At 40.5% G+C, this 23433-nt stretch overlaps 1 protein-coding gene across 2 annotated transcripts in view; it reads right to left on the bottom strand.

The window, feature by feature from the left end:
* Window positions 1–23433, bottom strand: part of MYRFL (myelin regulatory factor like) — a 123941-nt gene that overhangs the window by 80835 nt on the left and 19673 nt on the right. For both annotated transcript variants that reach the window (XM_025283961.3, XM_025283959.3), the window contains exon 2: window positions 10164–10254. In XM_025283961.3, coding sequence (XP_025139746.3) covers window positions 10164–10254 — 91 coding nt within the window. The remainder of the gene's footprint in view (window positions 1–10163; window positions 10255–23433) is intronic.

Below are 23433 nucleotides of genomic sequence, written 5' to 3'. Positions count from 1 at the left end.
TAAATGGCAAAGTGTGGTCTCCTGAGGATTGAAAGCCATGCAAATTAAAAGGAGTGCAAAATAGATGTTCTCTTGAGCTGGTTGAAGTTAGCACATCCAGGATATCTGCATGCTGCCTCCAAAGCAGCCAGGATTCCTTTCAGGTTGCAGCCAGGCTGGATTAAGCATTTACTGAGTGCCTAGTATGTGCTCATGACTCTACTAGACACTAGGCAGGACTTACAGTACTAAGATGTGGGCTTCCTGGGACTTCCTGGCGGTCCAGTGGTTAAGACATGAGCTTCCACATCAGTGGGCATGGGTTTGATCCCTGGTGAGGGAAATAAGATTCCTCGTGCCCTGTGGTAAAGCCCAAAAAAGAAAAAACATGGGCTTCCCATGAACACCCAGCTGGGACTATTCACAATTCTACAATCCAGTCCTCAGTTTTCTCCAGTGACTCCGCCCAATACCTTCACATACCAATTGCACCTTCTCTAAAGCTCTATTGCACAGTGACATCACCTCAGCAGAGTGCCCTGTACAGAGTTATTGCTTAATAAATATGAATTACTGCTTTTTACCTGATATATGGTCATAAACATGTGTGTATATATAATTTCATATATCAAGAGAGTTTTCCTGACCACCAGTCTAACCTGGTAGTCTTCCCCCACCCCTTGCATTCCACTCTCCTACCCTACACTTCCTTTTCTTCATCTTACTGAATGACTTTATACAATACGTCACTGTCTTTCTCTTCCCACTGGAGTCCGTAATGACCTTGGAGCACTAAGAGTGAATGCTGAAGGCATAGGAAGAGCTCTCCCCAGGAGCAGGCAATAAGGAAATGCATTGTCTTCTGAGAATTTAAAAAAGCAATACTTAAACCCACAGAAAGTCAATCTGCTATTTGTCATTACAACCACACACCACTAAATCAAAGAGAAACGCCTGGGTGCCCTGCAGGGCAGACTGCTTTGCCACATTGCCCTCGGTAAACTGTCAGCAGGAACTTCATTGTTTTGTTTACTGTTGTACCCCATCATGGAATTACAAAGATTGCTGTTACTGAAAGTATTTTCTCCAGATTTTCACGTGTATGATTCATGTCCTCCCACACAGACATTCACTTACGAGCATGTCTTAACACTCTGTGTGTGTGTGTGTGTGTGTGTCTCCTGCATTGTGCCCACTGGCAAGCATGTAGAAGTGAAGTCACTCAGTCGTGTCCGACTCTGCAACCCCATGGACTGTAGCCTGCCAGGCTCCTCCATCCATTGGATTTTCCAGGCAAGAATACTGGAATGGGTTGCCATTTCCTTCTCCAGAGGATCTTTCTGACCCAGGGATTGAACCGGGGTCTCCCGTGTTGCAGGCAGACTCCTTAACATCCGAGCCACCAGGGAAGTCCATGTCTTAATACTGTGTGTGTGTGTGTGTGTGCATGTGTGTGTGCGTGCGTGTGTGTGTGTGTCTCCTGCATAGTGCCCACTGGTAAGCATGTAGTAGGCACTTAATAAATAAATATTTGATCAAGCTTGGTACCCACCACCTGGAAGCTGGGATGGGAAAGGGCCTTGGCAGAAATGTCATCACCAGATAAAGTTGCCCCCAAAAATCATTTTATGACAGGGCAGTGGAAGCAAGAAAAGCAAGGTGCAAAGCAACTATCCTACAATTAAAAAAAAAAAAAAAAAAGACAAGCAAGCTGCCACCCCTCTTCTTCAGCCCTATCTTGGCAAACTGCAAAGACCCTAACCCTCTCACCACTCTCCTGCTGCTTGAGAAATAGACAACCTTTAGAGAGGACCTACTCTGGTCCAGTCACTGAGCTAACCCTTTACAAGTGTTGCCCCATCTAATGTCTGCTATGACTATTTTTGCCCCTAACCCCCAGACAATGAAACTGAGACTTGATGAGGTTAAGTAATTTACCTGAGATTATTCATCTGGCAACCAGTCAAACTGGAGTCAAAAGATATAGCATCAGAGTTTATGCTCTAAGAGATCAAGGTGTTGGGCTTCTCTGGTGGCTCAGTGGTAAAGAATCTGCCTGCCAATGAAAGAGACGAGTTTGATCCCTAATCTGGGAACATCTCACATGATGCAAAGCAACTAAGTCCATGCACACAACCACTGATCCTGTGTTCTAGAGCCCTGGAGCTGCAACTGCTGAAGCCTATGTGCCTGGAGCCGGTGCTCTGCAACAAGAGAAGCCCATGCTCGCAACTAGAGCACAGCAACAAAGACCCAGCACAGCCAAAAATAAATACATAATTTTTTAAAAAAAGAATATGGTGTTTTTCGATACAGATATTTAAATATCTTAAACTCTTTACCGTAGGTTATTTCATTTTTTACCAATATCTTTAGAATTGATAAGTCACTGGTAATACTTTCGCTCAAGATTCTGTTTAGCTTTTCTCCTACTGCATCCGTTTGAACCCAGAAATCAAACTGGTCGATGAACCCAGCCTTTAAAACACTCATCTCACAGGATTACACAGACTATCTCACTCTCTTTCGCAACATCACAGTGAAGAGTTTATCAGCCCCACTATACCAGTGGCGGAACTAAAACATGCAGCTGGTCATTGACTCCTAACTTGCTTTGCCATCCAACTCCAATAAGCCAAGTCCAAAGTGAAACCTGGGCTTCCCTGGTGGCTCAGCAGTAAAGAATCTGCCTGCAATGCAGGAGACATGGGTTCAATCCCTGGGTTGGGAAGATCCCCTGGAGAAGGAAATGGCAAACCACTCCTGTATTCTTGCCTGGAGAATTCCATGAACAGAGGAGCCTGGTGGGCTATAGTCTATGGGATCGCAGAGTTGGACACAACTTAGTGGGTAAACAACAACAACAAAGCGAAACCCAGAATACCAGATGCTTAAACTCAACCATTAGAATGAAATGACATGAAACCAGGCATTGCTTCTTCGTGGGCCCAATATGTCTGTAAGTTCCTCTCCTATGGAGTCACCCGTGGAAATCTGTGATTGGGTGTCACCTCAGTGCCCCCATTTAGTTCCCTCTTACCCTTCAGCAGCATCTCGAGGCCAGCCTAAAGCTTGGTGTGCCATCTACCTCCTTGAACACATTCAAACCAGACTGTATTACTTGGTTTGGGTCTTGCGATGTGGTGGGGAAGGACATATATGCATGTGACCTTAAGTAGGGCCTCTCAAACTGTAATGTGTATGTGAATCCCACAGGGATCCTGGTAAAAAAGCAGATTTAGACTCAGCATTTGGGGTCAGGGCTTGAGGTATGACATTCTTAGCTCTCAGGCGATGCTGATGCTATGGCAACCTCACCCACACTTTGTGTAAAGGAAGGAAGCAGGTAAACCTCTGGGCATTTTTGAAGAAAACAAAGCCTGTCTTGAAGATCCACTGGTCACTTTTCCAGAGTCTTCCTTCCTCTACACACACACACACACTCACACACACACCACACACATACACACAAACACACACAAACACACTTCTTGTCCTAGTTCACTGTAACCTCCAGGAGTTTATGCTGCCCCCTGAGTCTCTAGCCTCCTGCTCTGTAAGCAGTACTCCATACCTGGACATTTCCCAGGGTGTTCAACCACCGCAGCTCACCTTTGTTTTTAGTGGGTAACTGGCAGGCTAACCTAGCAAATCAGAGGACTTCAGCCTGCTCCTGCTCCTCCTGAGCAGAGAGCTGCCCTGGATTCTCCACACAAGGAAACACAGGGGCGAGGGCAATTGTTAGACCGTCTCATCCTAACAATCCCCAGCTCAACATACCAATTAGAGTCACACAGAAAGATGAGATTGTCCTGAGCAGCACATCCCAATGCTTATACGTGGGCCCATGCCTCCCAAAAGGGACACCTGGCCATGTAAGTTTGAGAACACTGCATACCATTTCCCTTTTGCAGCTGCATATTAGCACAACAAAGGCTCTGAGAAGTCCTGCAGTAAAGAAATTTATCTAATTTTAAGTCCGTGAGTCACAAGCTTATTTATTATTGATCATGGAATTTTAATTTTTTCCCCACAGCATCTTATGGGACTACTTTTCCATAGAGCTTTTAGGGCTGTTTCACATAGCCAAAATTTCATTTTTTAATGTATTTGAGATTTGAAAATATACCTATGAGAGTCAAATTTGCTTTCAGAAATTGTGTAGCTTAATAGTCTCTTAAGTTGCTTAAAAGTTGTCATTGATAATTTTTAAAGTCACAATTCAAGGGCAATATGGTGGCTCAGACAATAAAGCATCTGCCTATAACGCAGGAGACCTGGGTTCGATTCTTGGGTAGGGAATATCCCCTGGAGAAGGGAATGGCTACCCACTCCAGTATTCTTGCTTGGAGAATTCCATGAACAGAGGACCCTGGCAGGCCTCAGTCCAGGGGGTTGCAAGAGTCAGACATGGCTGAGTAGCTAACACTTTCACATAGTAGAGGGGAAGTAACACAGTGTTTGTAGTAAATTCATGCTTGAATCCCAGCTCTGCTACTTATTAGCTGTGAACCCAGGAAAGAAAACCTACATCCCAGGGCTTCTGTAAGGAATATAACTAACCTGCAAAAAAGAGAGCCTGGAATTTAGAAACACTCAACACTTGAGGTATTTGAATATATTATGCAGATGTATAATGATCATTGGACCAGCTCAGCAACTCCATGAGTACAGACTGGGGCTGTTTCCACTTGTTCTGTCTTGGATTTTTATTGCAGCTCCACTTAACTGCATGTACCTGAGCAAAGGTAGGTTATCTGATCATAGGACTTCTCTTTAACGTGCAAGAGCTCTGACAACCTTTGCAAACAATGGTTCAGGATCCGAGTCACAGCTTTTAGCACACAATTTTAGACACACTTCATGTGTTTCCCTGAGAGTCATGGAGTCTAAAAACATCTCCAAAAATATCAATTAATCCAAAAGATACATGTAGAAGAAAAGGCAGGTATTCTAGAGCCAGGCACTTTTTAATTCCAGCTTTGTCTCTGATTAACTGATGAAGACTTACTTTGCACCTCTCAGCCTCTTCATGTGTAAAATATGGACAATACTGTGCCTATTTTGAAGAGTTAATATAAGAATGAAATGTGTAAAATCAAATATGTAATTAAATAAGTGAATAAATTACAAAGAATAACACCTAATAATTGGTGTATGTTCAACAATATTAACTCCCTCCTCTACTTCACTTACAAACTCTCAAAGGTAGAAAGTAAATCTGATTGAGCAAACTATGTCTGAATCTCAATAGCAATCATCCATAGCGAGATATCTGCTCTTGCTTGAAGGACCATTATTATCAGGGAGACTAAGATCAAATGACAGATTTCTGAACACCCAGGTAGAAAGACAGCTCTTTGAATAAGACTTAAGACTTGTTCACTTTTCCCCACAAACAGCTAAAGTTCTTTCTGCTAGTTATAAACGTGATCCAGATGATTAAACAGATTCTGATGGGATAAGCTTTACCTTATCTTAAGAAGAAATCACGTGGGGGTAAGAAACTAGATAACTTCTGACAGACTGTTTATAGGCAAAGGTGGTTAGGGTAAACCCTCTTGCCCATCCTTCTCACAGGAATAATGGCAGCCTCCTGGATGGACTGAGAGGAATATGAAAGCAGGCACAGGGGAATTCGTGTCTGGTGCCAGCCCATGCAGCCACCTGGAGCAAACAGCCAGCTCAGAGTGTGGGCTCAGATATGTGGCAGCCCATCAGTTGTGTGTGTGTGTGTGTGTGTGTGTGTGTGTGCTTAATTAGCCTGCAAAATGTTGAGCTTCCATTCTTCCCCACAGTCATGGATGTTTTTTGTTGGCAAAGAGCAACAAGAGCCAGGTACCAAAATACCTGCAAATAGCTTTCCCTGTTACTATTGAGATTCATGTCTTGTTTCACTCTCTGTCCTTCACAGGGGAGAGATGGAAGGGCATTTATAGGAATGTCGATGTGGGCTCAACAACAGGAAGGAATGACAGAGGAGGGTCAATGAACTTAAAGACAGATTAATAGAAATTATCCAATATAAACAACAGAGAGGAAAAAAATGAACTGAGCCTCAGGGACCTGTGTATAACATCAGAAGTCTAATATATGCATCATTGGAGTCCTAGACAGAGGAAAGAAAGACATTGATAAGGAAACATAAATGTGAAGAAATAATGACTAAAACCTTCCTAGATGTAGTGAAAAATAGAAATTTACAGTTTAAAAAGCAGAGCCAAACAGTGTAATCTCAAAGAAAACCTTCCCATATCCAGACACATTATAATAAAGTTGCTGAAAATGTTATCTTGCAGGTAGAGAAAAATGACATATATACAAAGGAAGCAATGATTCAAATAACTGCTTATTTCTCATCAGAAACCAGTGAGATCAGAAGACAGTACTGGGGAAAAAAGAACCGAGAACTCTAAATCCACAATCATTCTTGAGGACTTTGGCATTTCTCGTACAGTAATAGATAAAAGAAGTAGAGAAAAATCAGGAAGGCTATGGAAGACTTGAGCAACAATGTTAACCAGCTTGAATACTTGACCCAACAACAGTGAATGCACAAAGTGCACAGGGAACATTCACAAGATAGATCACGTCCTGGATCATAAAGTAAATCTTAACAAATTTAAAATAATTAGAATTATAGAGTGTGTTCTCTGTCCATAAGGGAATTAAATAATGAATCAGTGACAGGAAAATTCCAAAATATTTAGAAATTAAATAAACCAATTCCAGCAACCCATGAGGTAAAGAGGATGTCTCGAGAAAAAATAGGAAATATTTTGAGCTGAAAGAAAATCAAAGAATAGCATATCAAGAACTGAGGAAGGCAGCTAAAGCATTGAATGATTAAATTAGAAAACAAAGAATGGCCTCAAATCAAGAACTAAGCTTCCAACTTGAGAAACTAGACAACGAGGAGCAGACTAAGCCCAAAACAAGCAGAAGAAAATAATAAGGATAGAAATAAGTGAAATTGAAAACAAACACAATGGAGGAATTCTTAAACTAATTAATGGCTTCATTAAGATTGCAGGACCCAAGCCCACTCTATAAAAAACAAAAATAGTTCTATATGATGGCAATGAATAATTGGAACCTAAAATTTGAAAAAAAAATTTAGAACCATTATTATTTACAATAACTCAAAGAAAAAACATGAAACACTTGGGTGTAGATCTAAACAAAACATACAAGATTTGTATGCCAAAACTATAAACACTGATGAAAGAAAGCAACAAAAGCCTAAATAAATGGAGAGGTATAATATGTTCATAGGGCTTCCTTGGTGGCTCAGCAGTAAAGAATTTGCCTGCCAAGACAGGGGATGCAGGTTCAGTCCCTGGGTTGGGAAGATCCTTTGGAGAAGGAAATGGCAACCCACTCCAGTATTCTTGTCTGGCAAATTCCGTGGACAGAAGAACCCAGGTGGGCTACAATCCATGGGGTCTCAAAAGAGTCAGACTCGACTTAGTGACTAACCAACAATTATGTTCATGGCTTGGAAGACTCAATTTTCTTAAAATGTCATACATGCATGCTCAGTTGCTAAGTCATGTCTCTTTTGAGACCCCATGGACTGTAGCCCACCTGGGTTATTCTGTCCATGGGATTTGTCAGACAAGAATACTGGAGTATGTTGTCATTCCCCTCTCCAGGGGATATTTCTGACCCAGGGATCCAACTTGCCTCTCCTGCATTGGCAGGCAGGTTCTTTACCACTGTACCACCCGGGAAGCCGTTAAGATGTTGATTTTCCCTAGATGGATCTCTAGACTTAATACAATTCTAGTCTACATCTCAGAGAAGGCAATGGTACCCCACTCCAGTACTCTTGCCTAGAAAATCCCATGGATGGAGGAGCCTGGTAGGCTGCTGTCCATGAGGTCACTAAGAGTTGGACACGACTGAGCGACTTCACTTTCACTTTTCACTTTTATGCATTAGAGAAGGAAATGGCAACCCACTCCAGTGTTCTTGCCTGGAGAATCCCAGGGACAGGGGAGCCTGGTAGGAGGCTGTCTATAGGGTCGCACAGAGTAAGACACGACTGAAGCAACTTAGCAGCAGCAGCAGCAGTCTATATCTCAATAAGATTGTATAGATATAAACAAGCTGATTTTAATATTTATGTGAGCTCAAAGGAACTAGAATTATCAAAGCACTTTTGAAAAAGAAGACAAATTTGGAGAACTTGCACTATATGGTTTTAAGACTTATGATTACAGTAATCAAGATAATGTAGTACTTGCAAAATAATAGATACACGGATCAATGTCTCAGAATAAAGAGTCTAGATATAGATCCACACAAACATCCACACACAACTAATTTTTTTACAACAGCATAAAGACAATTCAATAGAGGAAAATTACCCAACAAGGAATTCATAAAACAACTGGACATCTATACACAAAGAAATTAATCTCAACTTGTATCTCAAAACTCATACGAAAATTAATTCAACATGGATCACAGACCTAAATATAAAACTAAAACTTTTAGAAAAAAACAGAAGAAAATCTTTGACAACTTGTTAGGCAATATCTATATTTCTTAGATACAAAACACAAAACACAAAAGAAAAATTTGGTCTATTGGACATCATCAAAATTTAAAACTTCTGCTCTGGGAAATTCATTCTGAAGAGGATGAAAACACAAGTTACAGGCATGGAGAAAGTATTCATAATCACATATCCAACACAGCTCTAATATCCAGAATATTTAAAGAATTCTCTAAACTCCAAAATAAGAAAAATTTAGTTTTTTAAATGGGCAAAATATTTGAACAAACACTTTAACAAAGAAAATATATGAAAGGTAAACCACCACATGAAATAAGGCTCAACATCAGTAGTTGATAGGAAAATGCCAATGAAAACAAACTGGGATACCATGAGAAACCTATTAGAATGGCTATAATAACATTTTTTAAAAACCAATAATTCCAAGAACTGGTGATGAAGAGAAGAATTTGGCTATCTCATATATTGCTAGTGGTAATGCAATTTTATAAAGTTAAGCTTGCACTTATAACATGGTCCAGCAGACTTTATCCAAAGTGTTACCCTAGAGAAATTAAAACTCTTGATCACACAAATACCTATGTATGAATATTTATAAGAGCTATTTATAACTGTCAAAACTGGAAATAATCAAAATATCCTTGAATGAGTAACTGGACAAACAAACTGTTACAACAGAGCTTATCTCAGCAATAAAAAAGAATGAACAACAACAGCAAAAAGAATGAAAAAAAAAGAAATTATGCTTAGTGAAAGAAGTCAGACTCATCGTATTATATACCATAGGGCCTCACTTATATGACATCCTGGAAAAAGCAAGACTACGGGGACAGAAAAAGAAAGATCAGTGGTCACCAGGGGTTAGGGGAGTATGATGGGTATGCGCAAAAAGTGGAAATGTAGGGGAAATGTATCGGGTGATAGAATGGTTGTGTGTGGTAACCATGGCAATAGTTACACAACTCTGTGAATTTCTCAAAACTCACAAAACCATACACAAGACAAAAATTGAATTTTATTGCTTATAAGTTGTTTTAAAAGAAAGTGGGTATGGCTATATACATATTAGAAAATAAGAGCAGAAATCAATGGCATAGAAAACAGAAAAACAATTAAGAATATAATTTTAACCAAAAGCTGGTTCTTTAAAAGCTTAAGAAAACTGATAAACCTCTTGATAAATTATCAAGAAAAAAAGACATGAATATCAATGACATGATATCAATGACAACACTTGTTGTTCACTATAGATTCTACAGACATTAAAAGTATAATAAGGAAATGTGATGAACAATTTTATGCCAGTAAATTCAATAGGTGATAAGTGAAATTTACAAAGCCATTGAAAGACATAAACTGCTTAAGCTGATAATTAATAATTGATAACTTGAATAGCCCCATGTATATTAAAGACACAGAATTGGAAGGGAGGACCTTCCTATTAAAAAAAAAAAAGGCAAAACAAACCAAAAACCTCCAGACTCAGTTAGCTTCACTGATGAAATTTGCAGAAGGTTTATATTAATAGAAGAAATAATACCAACTCTACTTAGTATCAAGCTCTTCTGGAAAACAGAAAAGGAAGAAGCACTTCCCAGTTCATTTAATTATTTCATAATTTTTTAAACACTAAATGGAGAGCAGTGCTCTTATTACTTACAAGGCTCCCAAATCGAAATCATTGCCCAGGAACTCCTCCAGTAGACTTGTATCCAGGGTGGGGTTCCCCAGAGTACCATTGGCACCTTGAGCTGCAAAGGCAAATTGAAAAATCTAGAGATTCATGAAGATTTCAGAATGGTTGATCACTAAAATTTCAAAGCAACTAAATGGCATAATGAATTTATTGAGAATGTAGTCTTCTTTCCATGCAAATATCTCCTTCAGAAATCTTTCTAGATGTTACCCTCTTCCAGTAGCCTTCCTTGACCACCCAAGGGTGGCTTAGGTGCCCGTTTCTATGTGCTTTCATTAACACCATGTATTTTGCCTTATGTACTATTTTAATTGCTTGCTTTTGTGTTTGTTTCTATATCTAAACTCTCTGACTTCAGGGACTGTGTTTTTCTTATTGTATCTACAAGTATCTATGGTATAAAAAAAAGAAAAGATTTATTGGCTGGCTGGCTAGCTGGATGGATGGATGGATGGATGGATGGATGGACTGATGATTGGTTTGTTGGCTGGACAGATTACTTCCAGTTAAGTCATCAAGAAGTTCAATATCTGGCCTCGTGTTTTTGTTAGACTTCCCAAATATAACACAACAGTCTTGTCCTTTTTCTGGATTTACAAAATGAAAATGAGCTGATTGATTTCCTTCTGATCATTATAAAGATACCAGAATATTTAAGAATATAAAATACATTATAAAGAAGACAACAATCTTTCTTTGCAGATAACATGACTATATACGTAGATAATTCAAGAGAAACAACTGATAACACAAGGAAATGATCAGAAAAGTCAATAAAGTAGACAGTTAAAAATTAACTACAAAGACTAATTACTTTTGTATATGCAAAAAATGATCAATCACTCAAATAAATATAATGGGGGGAAAAGAAGATCCCACTCAAAATAATGAAAAGCCTAAAATATCTAAACATATATTTGGGGACAATATATTTTTTTTAAAAAGCTAAGAAACTCTATGAAGTATCATAAAAAGAAATTTGATAAATGGAAAGGCCGTCATTATTCTTAGACTAAAATAATCATTATCAAAGAGCTTTTACTAGACATTATTTAGGATGTCTGCCAAACCCACAGTCATTTTCTAAGATATTTCCCCTTATTAAAAGTCTTGAGCTACCCTTACAAGTACCTGAATCAGAGAAAAAAAATCATTGGTTGGACAGTAACCAATTCAATTATTTCTCCTAAAATTTGAACTACTAAACTTTAAAGCTGGTGGGTAAGATTAAGTCACATAATAGCTCTGGCAGAGGACTAGAGTGATAGTCTCAATATTTCTGTCAGGTTCTTTACCAGATCCTTCACCCAGGTCCTTCGTGATTTGAGTGAGGCTGGTTGTTCCTCTTTTATTCTAATCACATTACAAAGTCTTATATGCATGCAGTAAACCCTTTTGAATTGATTTGTATGTTATCTGAAATCAAATAATCCCCAAGGAAATTGTTCTGAAAATCATCTGGAAAAGTAAATACATAAAACTGACCAGAAAAATTATGGAGGGGGTGGAAATAATTACTGAGAAATACACAGATGAACACATCAAAGGAACACACAAGAGTCCAGGATATATCAAGAAATATTACATATGTATGGACTAAATTTGATAGACAGAGTGCCTGATGAACTATGGATGGAGGTTCGTGACATTGTACAGGAGACAGGGATAAAGACCACTCAGGGAAAAAGACCATCCCCATGGAAAAGAAATGCAAAAAAGCAAAATGGCTGTCTGAGGAGGCCTTACAAATAGCTGTGAAAAGAAAAGAAGTGAAAAGCAAAGCAGAAAAGGAAAGATATTCCTATTTGAATGCAGAGTCCCAAAGAACAGCAAGGAGAGATAAGAAAGACTTCCTCAAAGATCAATGCAAAGAAATAGAGGAAAACAATAGAATGGGAAAGACTAGAGATCTCTTCAAGAAAATTAGAGATACTAAGGGAACATTTCATGCAAAGATGGGCTCGATAAAGGACAGAAATGGTATGGACCCAACAGAAGCAGAAGATATTAAGAAGAGGTGGCAAGAATACACAGAAGAACTGTACAAAAAAGATCTTCACAACCAAGATAATCACAATGGTGTGATCACTCACCTAGAGCCAGACATCCTGGAATGTGAAGTCAAGTGGGCCTTAGAAAGCATCACTACGAACAAAGATAGTGGAGGTGATGGAATTCCAGTTGAGCTATTTCAAATCCTGAAAGATGATGCTATGAAAGTGCTGCACTCAATATGCCAGCAACTTTGGAAAATTGAGCAGTGGCCACAGGACTGGAAAAGGTCAGTTTTCATTCCAATCCCAAAGAAAGTGAAAATGAAGCCGCTCAGTCATGTCCGACTCTTTGTGACCCCATGGACTGTAGCCCACCAGGCTCCTCAGTCCATGGAATTTTCCAGGCAAGAGTACCGGAGTGGGTTGCCATTTCCTTCTCCAGGGGATCTTCCCAACCCAGGGATTGAACCTGGGTCTCCTGCACTGCACCCAGATGCTTTACCGTCTGAGCCACCAGGGAAGCCCAATCCCAAAGAAAGGCAATGCCAACGAATGCTCAAACTACCGCACAATTGCACTCATCTCACACGCTAGTAAAGTAATGCTCAAAATTCTCCAAGCCAGGCTTCAGCAATACGTGAACTGTGAACTTCCAGATGTTCAAGCTGGTTTTAGAAAAGGCAGAGGAACCAGAGATCAAATCGCCAACATCATTAAAAAGCAAAAGAGTTCCAGAGAAACATCTATTTCTGCTTTATTGACTATGCCAAAGCCTTTGACTGTGGATCACAATCAACTGTAGAAAGTTCTGAAAGAGATGGGAATACCAGACCACCTGACCTGCCTCTTGAGAAACCTGTGTGCAGGTCAGGAAGCAACAGTTAGAACTGGACATGGAACAACAGACTAGTTCCAAATACCAACAGGAGTACGTCAAGGCTGTATATTGTCACCCTGCTTATTTAACTTATATGCAGAGTACATCATGAGAAACGCTGGGCTGGAAGAAGCACAGGCTGGAATCAAGATTGCCGGGAGAAATATCAATAACCTCAGATATGCAGATGACACCACCCTTATGGCAGAAAGTGAAGAGGAACTCAAAAGCCTCTTGATAAAGGTGAAAGAAGAGAGTGAAAAAGTTGGCTTAAAGCTCAACATTCAGAAAATGAAGATCATGGCATCTGGTCCCATCACTTCATGGGAAATAGATGGGGAAAAAGTGGAAACAGTGTCAGACTTTATTTTTCTGGGCTCCAAAATCACTGCAGATGGTGACTACAGCCATGAAATTAAAAGACGCTTACTCCTTGGAAGGAAAGTTATGACCAACCTAGACAGCATATTCAAAAGCAGAGACATTACTTTGCCAACAAAGGTCCATCTAGTCAAGGCTATGGTTTTTCCAGTGGTCATGTATGGATGTGAGAGTTGGACTGTGAAGAAGGCTGAGCGCCGAAGAATTGATGCTTTTGAACTGTGGTGTTGGAGAAGACTCTTGAGAGTCCCTTGGACTGCCAGGAGATCCAACCAGTCCATTCTGAAGGAGATCAGCCCTGGGATTTCTTTGGAAGGACTGATGCTGAAGCTGAAACTCTAACACTTTGGCCACCTCATGCAAAGAGTTGACTCACTGGAAAAGACTCTGATGTTGGGAGGGATTGGGGGCAGGAGGAGAAGGGGACGACAGAGGATTAGATGGCTGGATGGCATCACTGACTCCATGGACATGAGTCTGAGTGAACTCCGGGAGTTGGTGATGGACAGGGAGGCCTGGCATGCTGCGATTCATGGGGTCGCAAGAGTCGGACATGGCTGAGCGACTGATCTGATCTGAGATAGCACATTAAAAAGCAGAGACATTACTTTGCCAACAAAGGTCCGGCTAGTCAAGGCTATGGTTTTTCCAGTAGTCATGTATGGATGTGAGAGTTGGACTGTGAAGAAAGCTGAGTGCCGAAGACTTGATGCTTTTGAACTGTGGTGTTGGAGAAGACTCTTGAGAGTCCCTTGGACTGCAAGGAGATCCAACCAATCCATCCTAAAAGAGACCAGTCCTCGGTGTTCAGTGGAAGGACTGATGCTGAGGCTGAAACTCCAATGCTTTGGTCACCTCTGCAAAGAGTTGACTCATTGGAAAAGACCCTGATGCTGGGAGGGATTGGGGGCAGCAGGAGAAGGGGATGACAGAGGATGAGATGGCTGGATGGTATCACCAACTCGATGCACATGAATTTGAGTGAACTCCGGGAGTTGGTGATGGACAGGGAGGCCTGGAGTGCTGCGATTCATGGGGTTGCAAAGAGTCGGACATGAATGAGCGACTGAACTGGACTGATGGACTAAATATATATATTGTGTGTGTGCTAAGTTGCTTCAGTTATGTCTGACTCTTTGTGACCCTAGGGACTGTAGCCTGCTAGGTTTCTCTGTCCTTGGGATTCTTCAGGCAAAAATACTGGAGTGGGTTGTCATGCCCTCCTCCAGGGGATCTTCCTGACCCAGGGATCAAACCTGCGTCTCTTAAGTCTTCTGCATTGGCAGGAGGGTTCCTTACCACCGCACAACCTGGGAAGCCTCATAATATATATTTACATATATATATATACACACATATAGGTACATGATAAGCATATCTTTTGAGACCAGTGAGGAAAGATTAATTATTCAATATATGTTGTGGGGAAAATTGGTTATACATTTGGGAGGAAAAAACCTGGATTATTTTCTTGTTCCCACAACAAAATTACAGATAGATAAAAAATTTCAACATAAATAAATAAAACCATAGAAAGAAAACATCAGTGACTATGCTTACAATCTTGAGATAAAGAGGTTTTTTTTTCAAGCATGGCACAAAAGTAAAAAATTATTTTTTTAAAAAGCCTTGATAAAATTTCATTATATACATTTTTGTGCAGGGAAGAATTTTTAATGGTTTATTTTGAAATAATTTCTAACCTAAAGAGAAACTACAGAAATACAAAGAAAGTCACACATAACCTTCACTCACATTCATCAATTATTAACACTGTGCTGCATTTTCATTATTCTCTCTCTCTCACACACACACAGATATACACCCACCTATACATATCATTCTGAATCACTTGAGAACAGGTGCCTTCATCCCTGACTACTTCAGTGTATCTTCCTCAGTATAACCATTATCTTCACAACCACAACTCAATGATCAAAATCAGAAAACTTACTATTGATACCGTTTTATTATACAATCTACATTCCACATTCAAATTTTGCCAATTGTCTTAATAAATGTCATTAATAGCATTTTTTTCTGGTACATAATTAAATTCAGTGGAACACAATACATTTAGTTTCCATGCCTCTATAGATATTTTTGAAGGGTATAGGCTAATTATTTTATAGAACTGCTCCAATTTTAGTTTGCCTCATGTTTTCTCAAGGTTAAATTCAAATTTTGTGTGTTTGGCAAGAGTATTACATAAATGATATTATGTCTCTCTTAGTGCTTTATATTAGGAGGACCATAATATCTCATTATTATTGATACTAATTTTCACCCCTTGGTTAAGGTACTACCTGCCAACTTTCTCCACTGTAAATTTACTACTATTCTTTTTGTAATTTGTGGCAAAATACCTTGAAATTATGCAAATATTCTGTTCCACATTAAATTTTTATCTAATAGTTTTAGTATCCATTGAAATAATAAGCATTTTAATTCATGAAGAAAGTTAAAAACAAAGTGAAGGAATATTTTCAATATACATGAAAAAGTAATTATCCATAATACCCAAAACATTCTTTCAAATCAGTAAAGTAACAGCTATACTTCAATAGAAAATAGTAAAAGACTTAAAGAGGCAGTTCATAAAATGAAAACTCAAGTTGGTTTAATAACTGCACAAAATATAGTAAACTTTACTAAGAAACAATTTAAAATATAAGAAAAATTTTTTTCTTACAAAATTGGCATATATTCAAGGAATTAATAAAACCCACTGTTAATGATGACAGAAATAAGATGACTCTCTTATGCACTGCTGACAGGAATACATATTAAATAATCTATCTAAAAAGACCTAGCAGATGTTTCAGAAAAAACTGAATGTTCATATATACTCTGATCCCGAAATTTCACTTAATATACTTATGATAATATACTTGCTATAATAATAGAAAATTGAGAATAGGTGACCATTAATTGACATTCATTTAATGAAATACTATGCAGTCATTTAATAAATTCTATAACATTTCAAGAGAAAGTAGGTTGCAAAATCTTTACCTACCCAATTTGTTTTCAAATATAAATGCAATAGACAGACAATTCCAAAATTTAAAAGTTTAGAGTTTAAACTTCAAACTTTAAACTCCATAACTTCCTCTTGAAAATAACTCCTTGACAGTGAAATTCCACCAAGCAAAAATAATTCAGAAGAAAGAACTCAGAAATATAGAAATTGAAGGGGGAAAACAATGATGAACAGTGAATACAGGACTTAAACTGAATAGCTGAGGGAAATATGGTTACAGATCAAAATGTAAAGGTAATAAACCCTTAAAAAGGAAAAAATATCAGCAACAAAATTTACAAGATAGGGAGAGGGGAAATGGGAAGAGATGTGATATCAATCCCTCTATTATTCATATCTTAGAGTTCATCTTCATTACACTAAATCTCAACCACTGAGTAAAGAACTAACTGTTTCAGCTTTGTAGTGACTTTTAAATCCCCTTTCTTAATCTTGGAAGAATCATTTAGAACTATCTCTAATAGTAAAGAAACAATTATTTAAATTCTATAATCTTTCAGTTTCCCTTCAAGTTCTTTTTATCTTATTAAATTCAACTAAAATTAATATTTATATTATATTTAATATCAATATTTTATTTAAGTAGTACATGTGAGCTAAGGTCCATTTCTTACAAAATTATTTCTACCATCTATCTAGTTATCCGTCCATCTATAGATATTCATAGAGAAGATGAAATAATATTCTACCACCATTGACAGTAGGTAGATGGTAGGATTTAGAGTGATTTATCATTTTTTTTTAATTCCTATTACACACTTTGGAAAATTATTTTGCACTTTGCACAATTTTGAATAAAATGATTTTCTAAAACTAGTGAGAAATAAATTGCTAAAATAGATAAAAACATAAAACCTAAACTGACCAAAAGCCCTGGAGTAAATAGAGAAATTTTCCACTCATGACTATCACTCTATACTTGCATAAAAGATAAAAGTCCCAGTGGCATCATGAGTTATGTTCTAAAACATGGTCATTCCTCTGCCTGCCATTTTCACAATTCTGGAACATAAAGAAAGAAGTTCAGTTCAGTTCAGTCTCTCAGTCATGTCCGACTCTTTGCGAGCCCATGAACCGCAGCACTCCAGGCCTCCCTGTCCATCACCAACTCCCAGAGTTTACTCAAACTCATGTCCACTGAGTCGGTGATGCCATCCAACCATCTCATCCTCTGTCGTCCCCTTCTCCTCCTGCCCTCAATCTTTCCCAGCATCAGGGTCTTTTCCAATGAGTCAGCTCTTCACATCAAGTGGCCAAGGTACTGGAGTTTCAGCTTCAACATCAGTCCTTCCAATGAACACCCAGGACTGGTCTCCTTTAGGATGGACTGTTTGGATCTCCTTGCAGTCCAAGGGACTCTCAAGAGTCTTCTCCAACACCACAGTTCAAAAGCATCAATTCTTCGGCGCTCAGCCCTCTTCACAGTCCAACTCTCACATCCATACATGACCACCGGAAAAACCATAGCCTTGACTAGATGGACCTTTGTTGACAAAGTAATGTCTCTGCTTTTTAATATGCTGTCTAGGTTGGTCATAACCTAGGTTGCAGACATTTCCCAGGTATAATTTCAATATGCATTATTTCAGCTGTCTATCCCACACACCTGTACCCCTCATGTAGTCCAGTGCCTTGAATTCCTCCTAGGGGTAAGGTACCTCGGTACTAGATCACTGCACTGGTTATATGAGTTGTAGGAGGGCCATTTCATCTTCAGCTTTGAGCTTGCTAATTCACCCATGGCATTAAAACAAAATTTTAAAAGTCTTAAGCACCTCACAAATGGGAAAAATTGATGGGTGCTGAGACAGGCAAATGAGAGGCAGGCGGAAAGGGAAGAGACAAAAGAGATTACCAGCTCCATTCAGTGACATGAACTCAGGGAGATGGACGGAAGATACCCCTAAAGGTCAAGATGGTCAGAAATGACCTCGCAGTGGGGCTTTGTCTTGAGCTAGACTTGGAGAAAAGATAAGATGGCGATGAGAAGAGACTCATTCCTTCTCTCGTTGATTCAACCAGTACTTGATAAGCATCTACTATGCACCAAGCATTGTACAAGGTTCTGAGAACACAGCCTTGAGAAAAATTAACAAGATCCACGCAGGAGGCTTCAATTCGAATGGAGGGAAGAGAGCAACAGTGGGGGAGGAGGTACATGACATATAAGAAACAATAAATAAACAGGATCTTTTTGGATGGTGATGAAAATAAAATATAGTGGCATGATAAGTGGTTGGGGAAGGAACTCCATTCACCCTAGAGGCTTTTCTCAGGAAGGCGCCAGCCGTGCAGAGATTGAGGGCAGAGCATGCTAGGGAGAGGGAACAGCCCTGCAAGAGCCCAGGGGCTGGACTGAGATGGCTTGTCAGAGAAACAAACCATTCTAGTGTGGCCAGAGCACAGGAGCACAGGGGAGGAGGAAGGGAAGGTGCTCAAAGCAATGAGAAGCCTTTGGAAACTGAAATGATATGCTTTACATTTTTTTGTTTATTTATTTGTTTGGCTGCATTTGGTCTTAGTTGCAGCACACAAGATCTTCATTGTGTCATTGTGGGATCTTTCCTTGCAGCCCATGGACTCTCTAGTTGCCCCTCAAGGGCTCAGTAGTTGCCCCGTGGGCTTGGTTGCTCTGTGGCTTGTGGGATCTTCCCGGACCAGGGATCGAACCCGCATTCCCTGCATTGCACAGTAGAGTCTTAACCACTGGACCACCAGGGAAGTCTTGCTCTACATTTATAAAAGGTCACTATAGTTGCTTTGCAGGAAAGAACTATCCAGGACAAGAACAGAAGAAAGGAAATCAGCTTGAAGCCTGTCGCAGCTGTCTGGTGACTTTCAGAGGGACTTTGGAGTTCTTCCTCTGGAAAGGAGAAGCACTTTGCCCGACCTCACCAGTCCTCTTAACAGCCCTAGGGGGGTGGGCAATTAGCATTATTTCCAGTGTACAGAGAAGGCAATGTGATCACACAGGTTAACGAGCTTGCCCAGGGTCACACAGCTGTAAATGACCTGCAGGGAAGCCGACAGGCCTGCCCTGATTCCTGGAAGTGTTCTCACTCCCGCCCCCATCACTACCACCCCAGCTTGTGTTCCTGCTCCTCCCCAACAACGCCAGCCAACCGAGGGAAAGCAACTTGCTTTCAACTGGGCTTTGGTCAAGACAATTGCTAAGAGAAGCAGACGGAGGAAAAGATCTGTTTAGTTTCCCACTGAAGCCCCTGCTGGAGTCCCATCTGCTTTATACAGCACACCCCACACCCCTCAAACACATACACACAACTCCCCACGTAGAAGTAGGAGGTGGCCCATAGATTCTCAGACCTGACCTCTGTGCTGCTTGCATTACATCACCCACCGTCCCCAACCTCCATCCCCAGGTAGAACTAAGAGATGGTTCGCAGCATCTAGGACCTGCCTGTGTGACTTGTCCAAATTCCTTACTGAGCCAGGAGAGATGAACCCCAGGCTAGCTGGCTTTCTCTAGGACTCCAAAACCACAGCTGTGCTTTCCAGACCCAAAGGAAATTATTCCACAATATAAATCCATAGTGTCAGATAAAATTGTTTTCAGGAGGCTTTACACACACAGGGTGACACTCAAATGGCTCTTAAAAGAAATCACGTGCTTTTAAAAATAATCACTTTGCTCTAAATGTCTTCAAGGCTGGTCTATAACACCCAAACCTGCAAAGTGTGTGTTCTTGAGCATTCCACCCCCTGTCAGGAAGGCTCAGGTTCAAACCTTGATGCCACCCTTTTCTAGGTTTCTCCCTGTGGCCCGGAAAGGCTGTCACCATCCTGCTCACAAAAGCAGAAACTGCCCAGGCCTCCAGGAGTCCCAGAGACCCACTCCCTTCATTGCTCTAAGGAAGCAAGGTCCTTCTTCACCCTAGCTCTCTGCCCCACTTCCAGGCACAGTGACAGCTGCAGGAAGCTCACCTGTCCTGTTGCCCCTGGCCTTGGGCAGACAAGGAAAAAAACCTCAATACACCAGGGATACCACAGACAAATCTAAGTTGCATCCACAAGACTCACTCATAGGCATGCATGTGCCTTTGGGGACACAGGGCTTCCCTGAAGTTATGAACAGGGTGCATACAGCAAGGACCTCCCTTTCTGTTTCCCTGTGTAAGGGACCAGTCCTGTGTAAGGACCCTTCTTGTTTCTACCCAAATGACCCCCTTCCAATATAACTCCCTCAAACCCAGATGCCCCCTCTTCCTTTTTAACTACTCTTTCACTCTTTGTCCAAAAACAGTGCTGCCCAGACTACTCAGACAACAGGTAAGATGAAAAAATTTGTCTGTTAGGACAATTCTAGGATTTTGAAATTTTTTTATTTTGGGGGGCAGCCCCAGGTCTTAGTTTCATCATTTGTGATCCAGTTCCCTGACCAGGGATAGAACCAGGGATCAAACCTGGGCCCCCTGCACTGGGAGCACTTAACTTAAGACAGTCTTAACCACTGGACCACCAGGGAAGTCCCTTTAGGTTTTTTAAAGACTCTAAATAGCAACCAGTGTTCCCACCTCCCGCAACCCCCACGTTGACTGCCCTTTGAACTTAAGCATAGAGCTTCCCTCTGATGTACCAGTGCTCATGAGGAATCGTAGCATAAATGTTCGTGGATATGCCAAAGAAGGAGGAGGAGAGGAAAGGATGGAGGACAGGAAGAGAAACGAGACATTCATTTGCTTAAGGATGTGTGCTCAGTCGCTTGAGCTACCCCTTTTGCCTTCAGTCTTTCCAAACATCAGGGTCTTTACCAATGAGTTGGCTCTTGGCACCAGGTGGCCAAAGTATTAGAGCTTCAGCTCCAGCACTAGTCCTTCCAATGAATATTCAGGGTTGATTTCCTTTAGGATTGACTGGTTTGATCTCCTTGCAGTCCAAAGGACTCTCAACAATAATAATAATAGAATAAGGATAACAAGAGCATTTACCTCAGGGAATCTGAGAATTAAATGAGATAATACATATAAAGGTATGCAGCATAGTTCTCAGCTCAATAAATACTGTCCTTTGTCATAAGCATCCATTGCTGTGCTCAAGAAGTTCATAATTCAGTGAGAAAGACTGACATGAAACACACCATAGCAGCTTGATGCGACAGCTGAGTGTCCTAGGGCATTACAGGTCACCTAAATGACAACAGGAGCAAAAAGGTGCCAGGGAAATCTTCCAGGAATAGGGGTCCATGAAGCTGGAACTGTCAGCAGGGGCAAATCCTGGGGCTTTGAATGACATGAGATTCTTTCTTTAATGTTCCTTACTGAAATTATTTTTTAAATTAATTTTTATTGGCATATAGTTGCTTTACAATACTGTATTAGTTGCTGCAGTAGAGCAAAGTGAATCAGCTATGTGTATACATATATCCCCTCTTTTTTGGATTTCTTTCCCATTTAGGTCACCACAGAGCATTGAGCAGAGACACCTGTGCTATGTAACAGGTTCTCATTTGTTGTTGACATGTATATTGTTTAGTCACTAAGCTATATCTGACTCTTTGTGACCCCAAAGGCTGTAGCCCACCAGAATCCTCTGTCCATGGGATTCTCCAGGCAGGAATACTGGAGTGGGTTGTCACTCCCTTCTCCAGGGAATCTTCCCCACCCAGGGATTGAACCCAGGCGTCCTGAATTGCAGGCAGATTCTTTATCATCTGAGCCAGCTGGGAATGTCAATCCCAATCTCCCAGTTTATCTCACCCTCTATAACGCCCTTAGTATCCATAAGTTTGTTCTCCACATCTGTGGATGACATGGAATTCTGATCTGGTGCCATGGAGTTGGGGTTGGAAAAGTGGAGGAGTGTGCAGTGGTATGCTGGAGCCAGCTTGTACAAGCTTGGGCACATCTCTTCCCAACTCCATATTTATGGTCTAGTAACTTGAAATTGGCAATAGGGGAAGATTTACACCATGGAAATTGGCAAATATTACAACTTGAAGGATTTTCTCCAAAGGTTTGTTAAACATTTACCAGCACATCCTTGGATGTGAGTAGTATTTGGGAAAAGAATCCCACTGAATTTAGTTACTGATTGGATCCTCCCATCTCTGTTTTGTTGGCTGGTTGGGAGGTGGTGTTGGTGGGTGAGGAGCCTGGGAAGGAGCTGGAGGGGTTCATCCACTCCAAGCCATGTACTGTCAACCCCGAGAAGTGACCTGCAGGGCATGGCCCCAGGAAAACCTCCACCTAATGACCTAGAATCCTGGGAGTCTCCCCAGTATTCCTTGTACAAATAGTCCTGCATTGATCCAGGAAGAAAGAAGCTAATCAGTTCATTCAGGCGGAGGTAACATGGCCCAGTGTTGAAAGCAGCCACCCAGTTAAAAGACTGTCTCTGAACTTTACCATGATATGAATCACCTGAAATTTATGTGCCTGATAATGAAAGATAAAATGAAAACCTTTATTCAACTTGAGTAAATAAATGGATCAAGCACATTGTGTAACAGGATGGCAATACCCACATAGCTTTTCAGAAACTGTCATGGATGCAAAATTCTAGAAAGGATTGCTGAACACTTGGCTGTTGGCCTCTGAGAACAGCAGAAGATTATCCAGGAGCCTGCATGTGTCCAACAAGAACTGGTCCTGTGGATGGACTTCACCTGCTTTCCTGACTAGATTAGGAACTTGTGCATGGAAATCTATATCTTGATTTCAATTAGACACTTAACAAAATTGTTAATTCACTCATCCAATAATAAATATTTTAATGAAGTGTTTGTGCTAGGCAGTGGGATATAACCATGAGCAACACTCAATCTTACCCTCGAGCTGGGGAATGAGAACATAGACAGTAAAGAGGCAGGACTAAGGGTGATACATAAAGCCCAAGAGACATATAGGAATGCCTTTCCCATTCAGCTGGGGGAAGGGCAGTCAAGGACGGCTATACTTGTAGCTCAAACACAGAAAGATAGAG

This window comes from Bubalus bubalis, chromosome 4 (genome assembly GCF_019923935.1).
Source record: "Bubalus bubalis isolate 160015118507 breed Murrah chromosome 4, NDDB_SH_1, whole genome shotgun sequence".
NCBI lineage: Eukaryota > Metazoa > Chordata > Mammalia > Artiodactyla > Bovidae > Bubalus > Bubalus bubalis.
The sequence above is the reverse complement of the archived record's forward strand: the minus strand, read 5'-3'. Positions and strand labels throughout refer to the sequence as shown.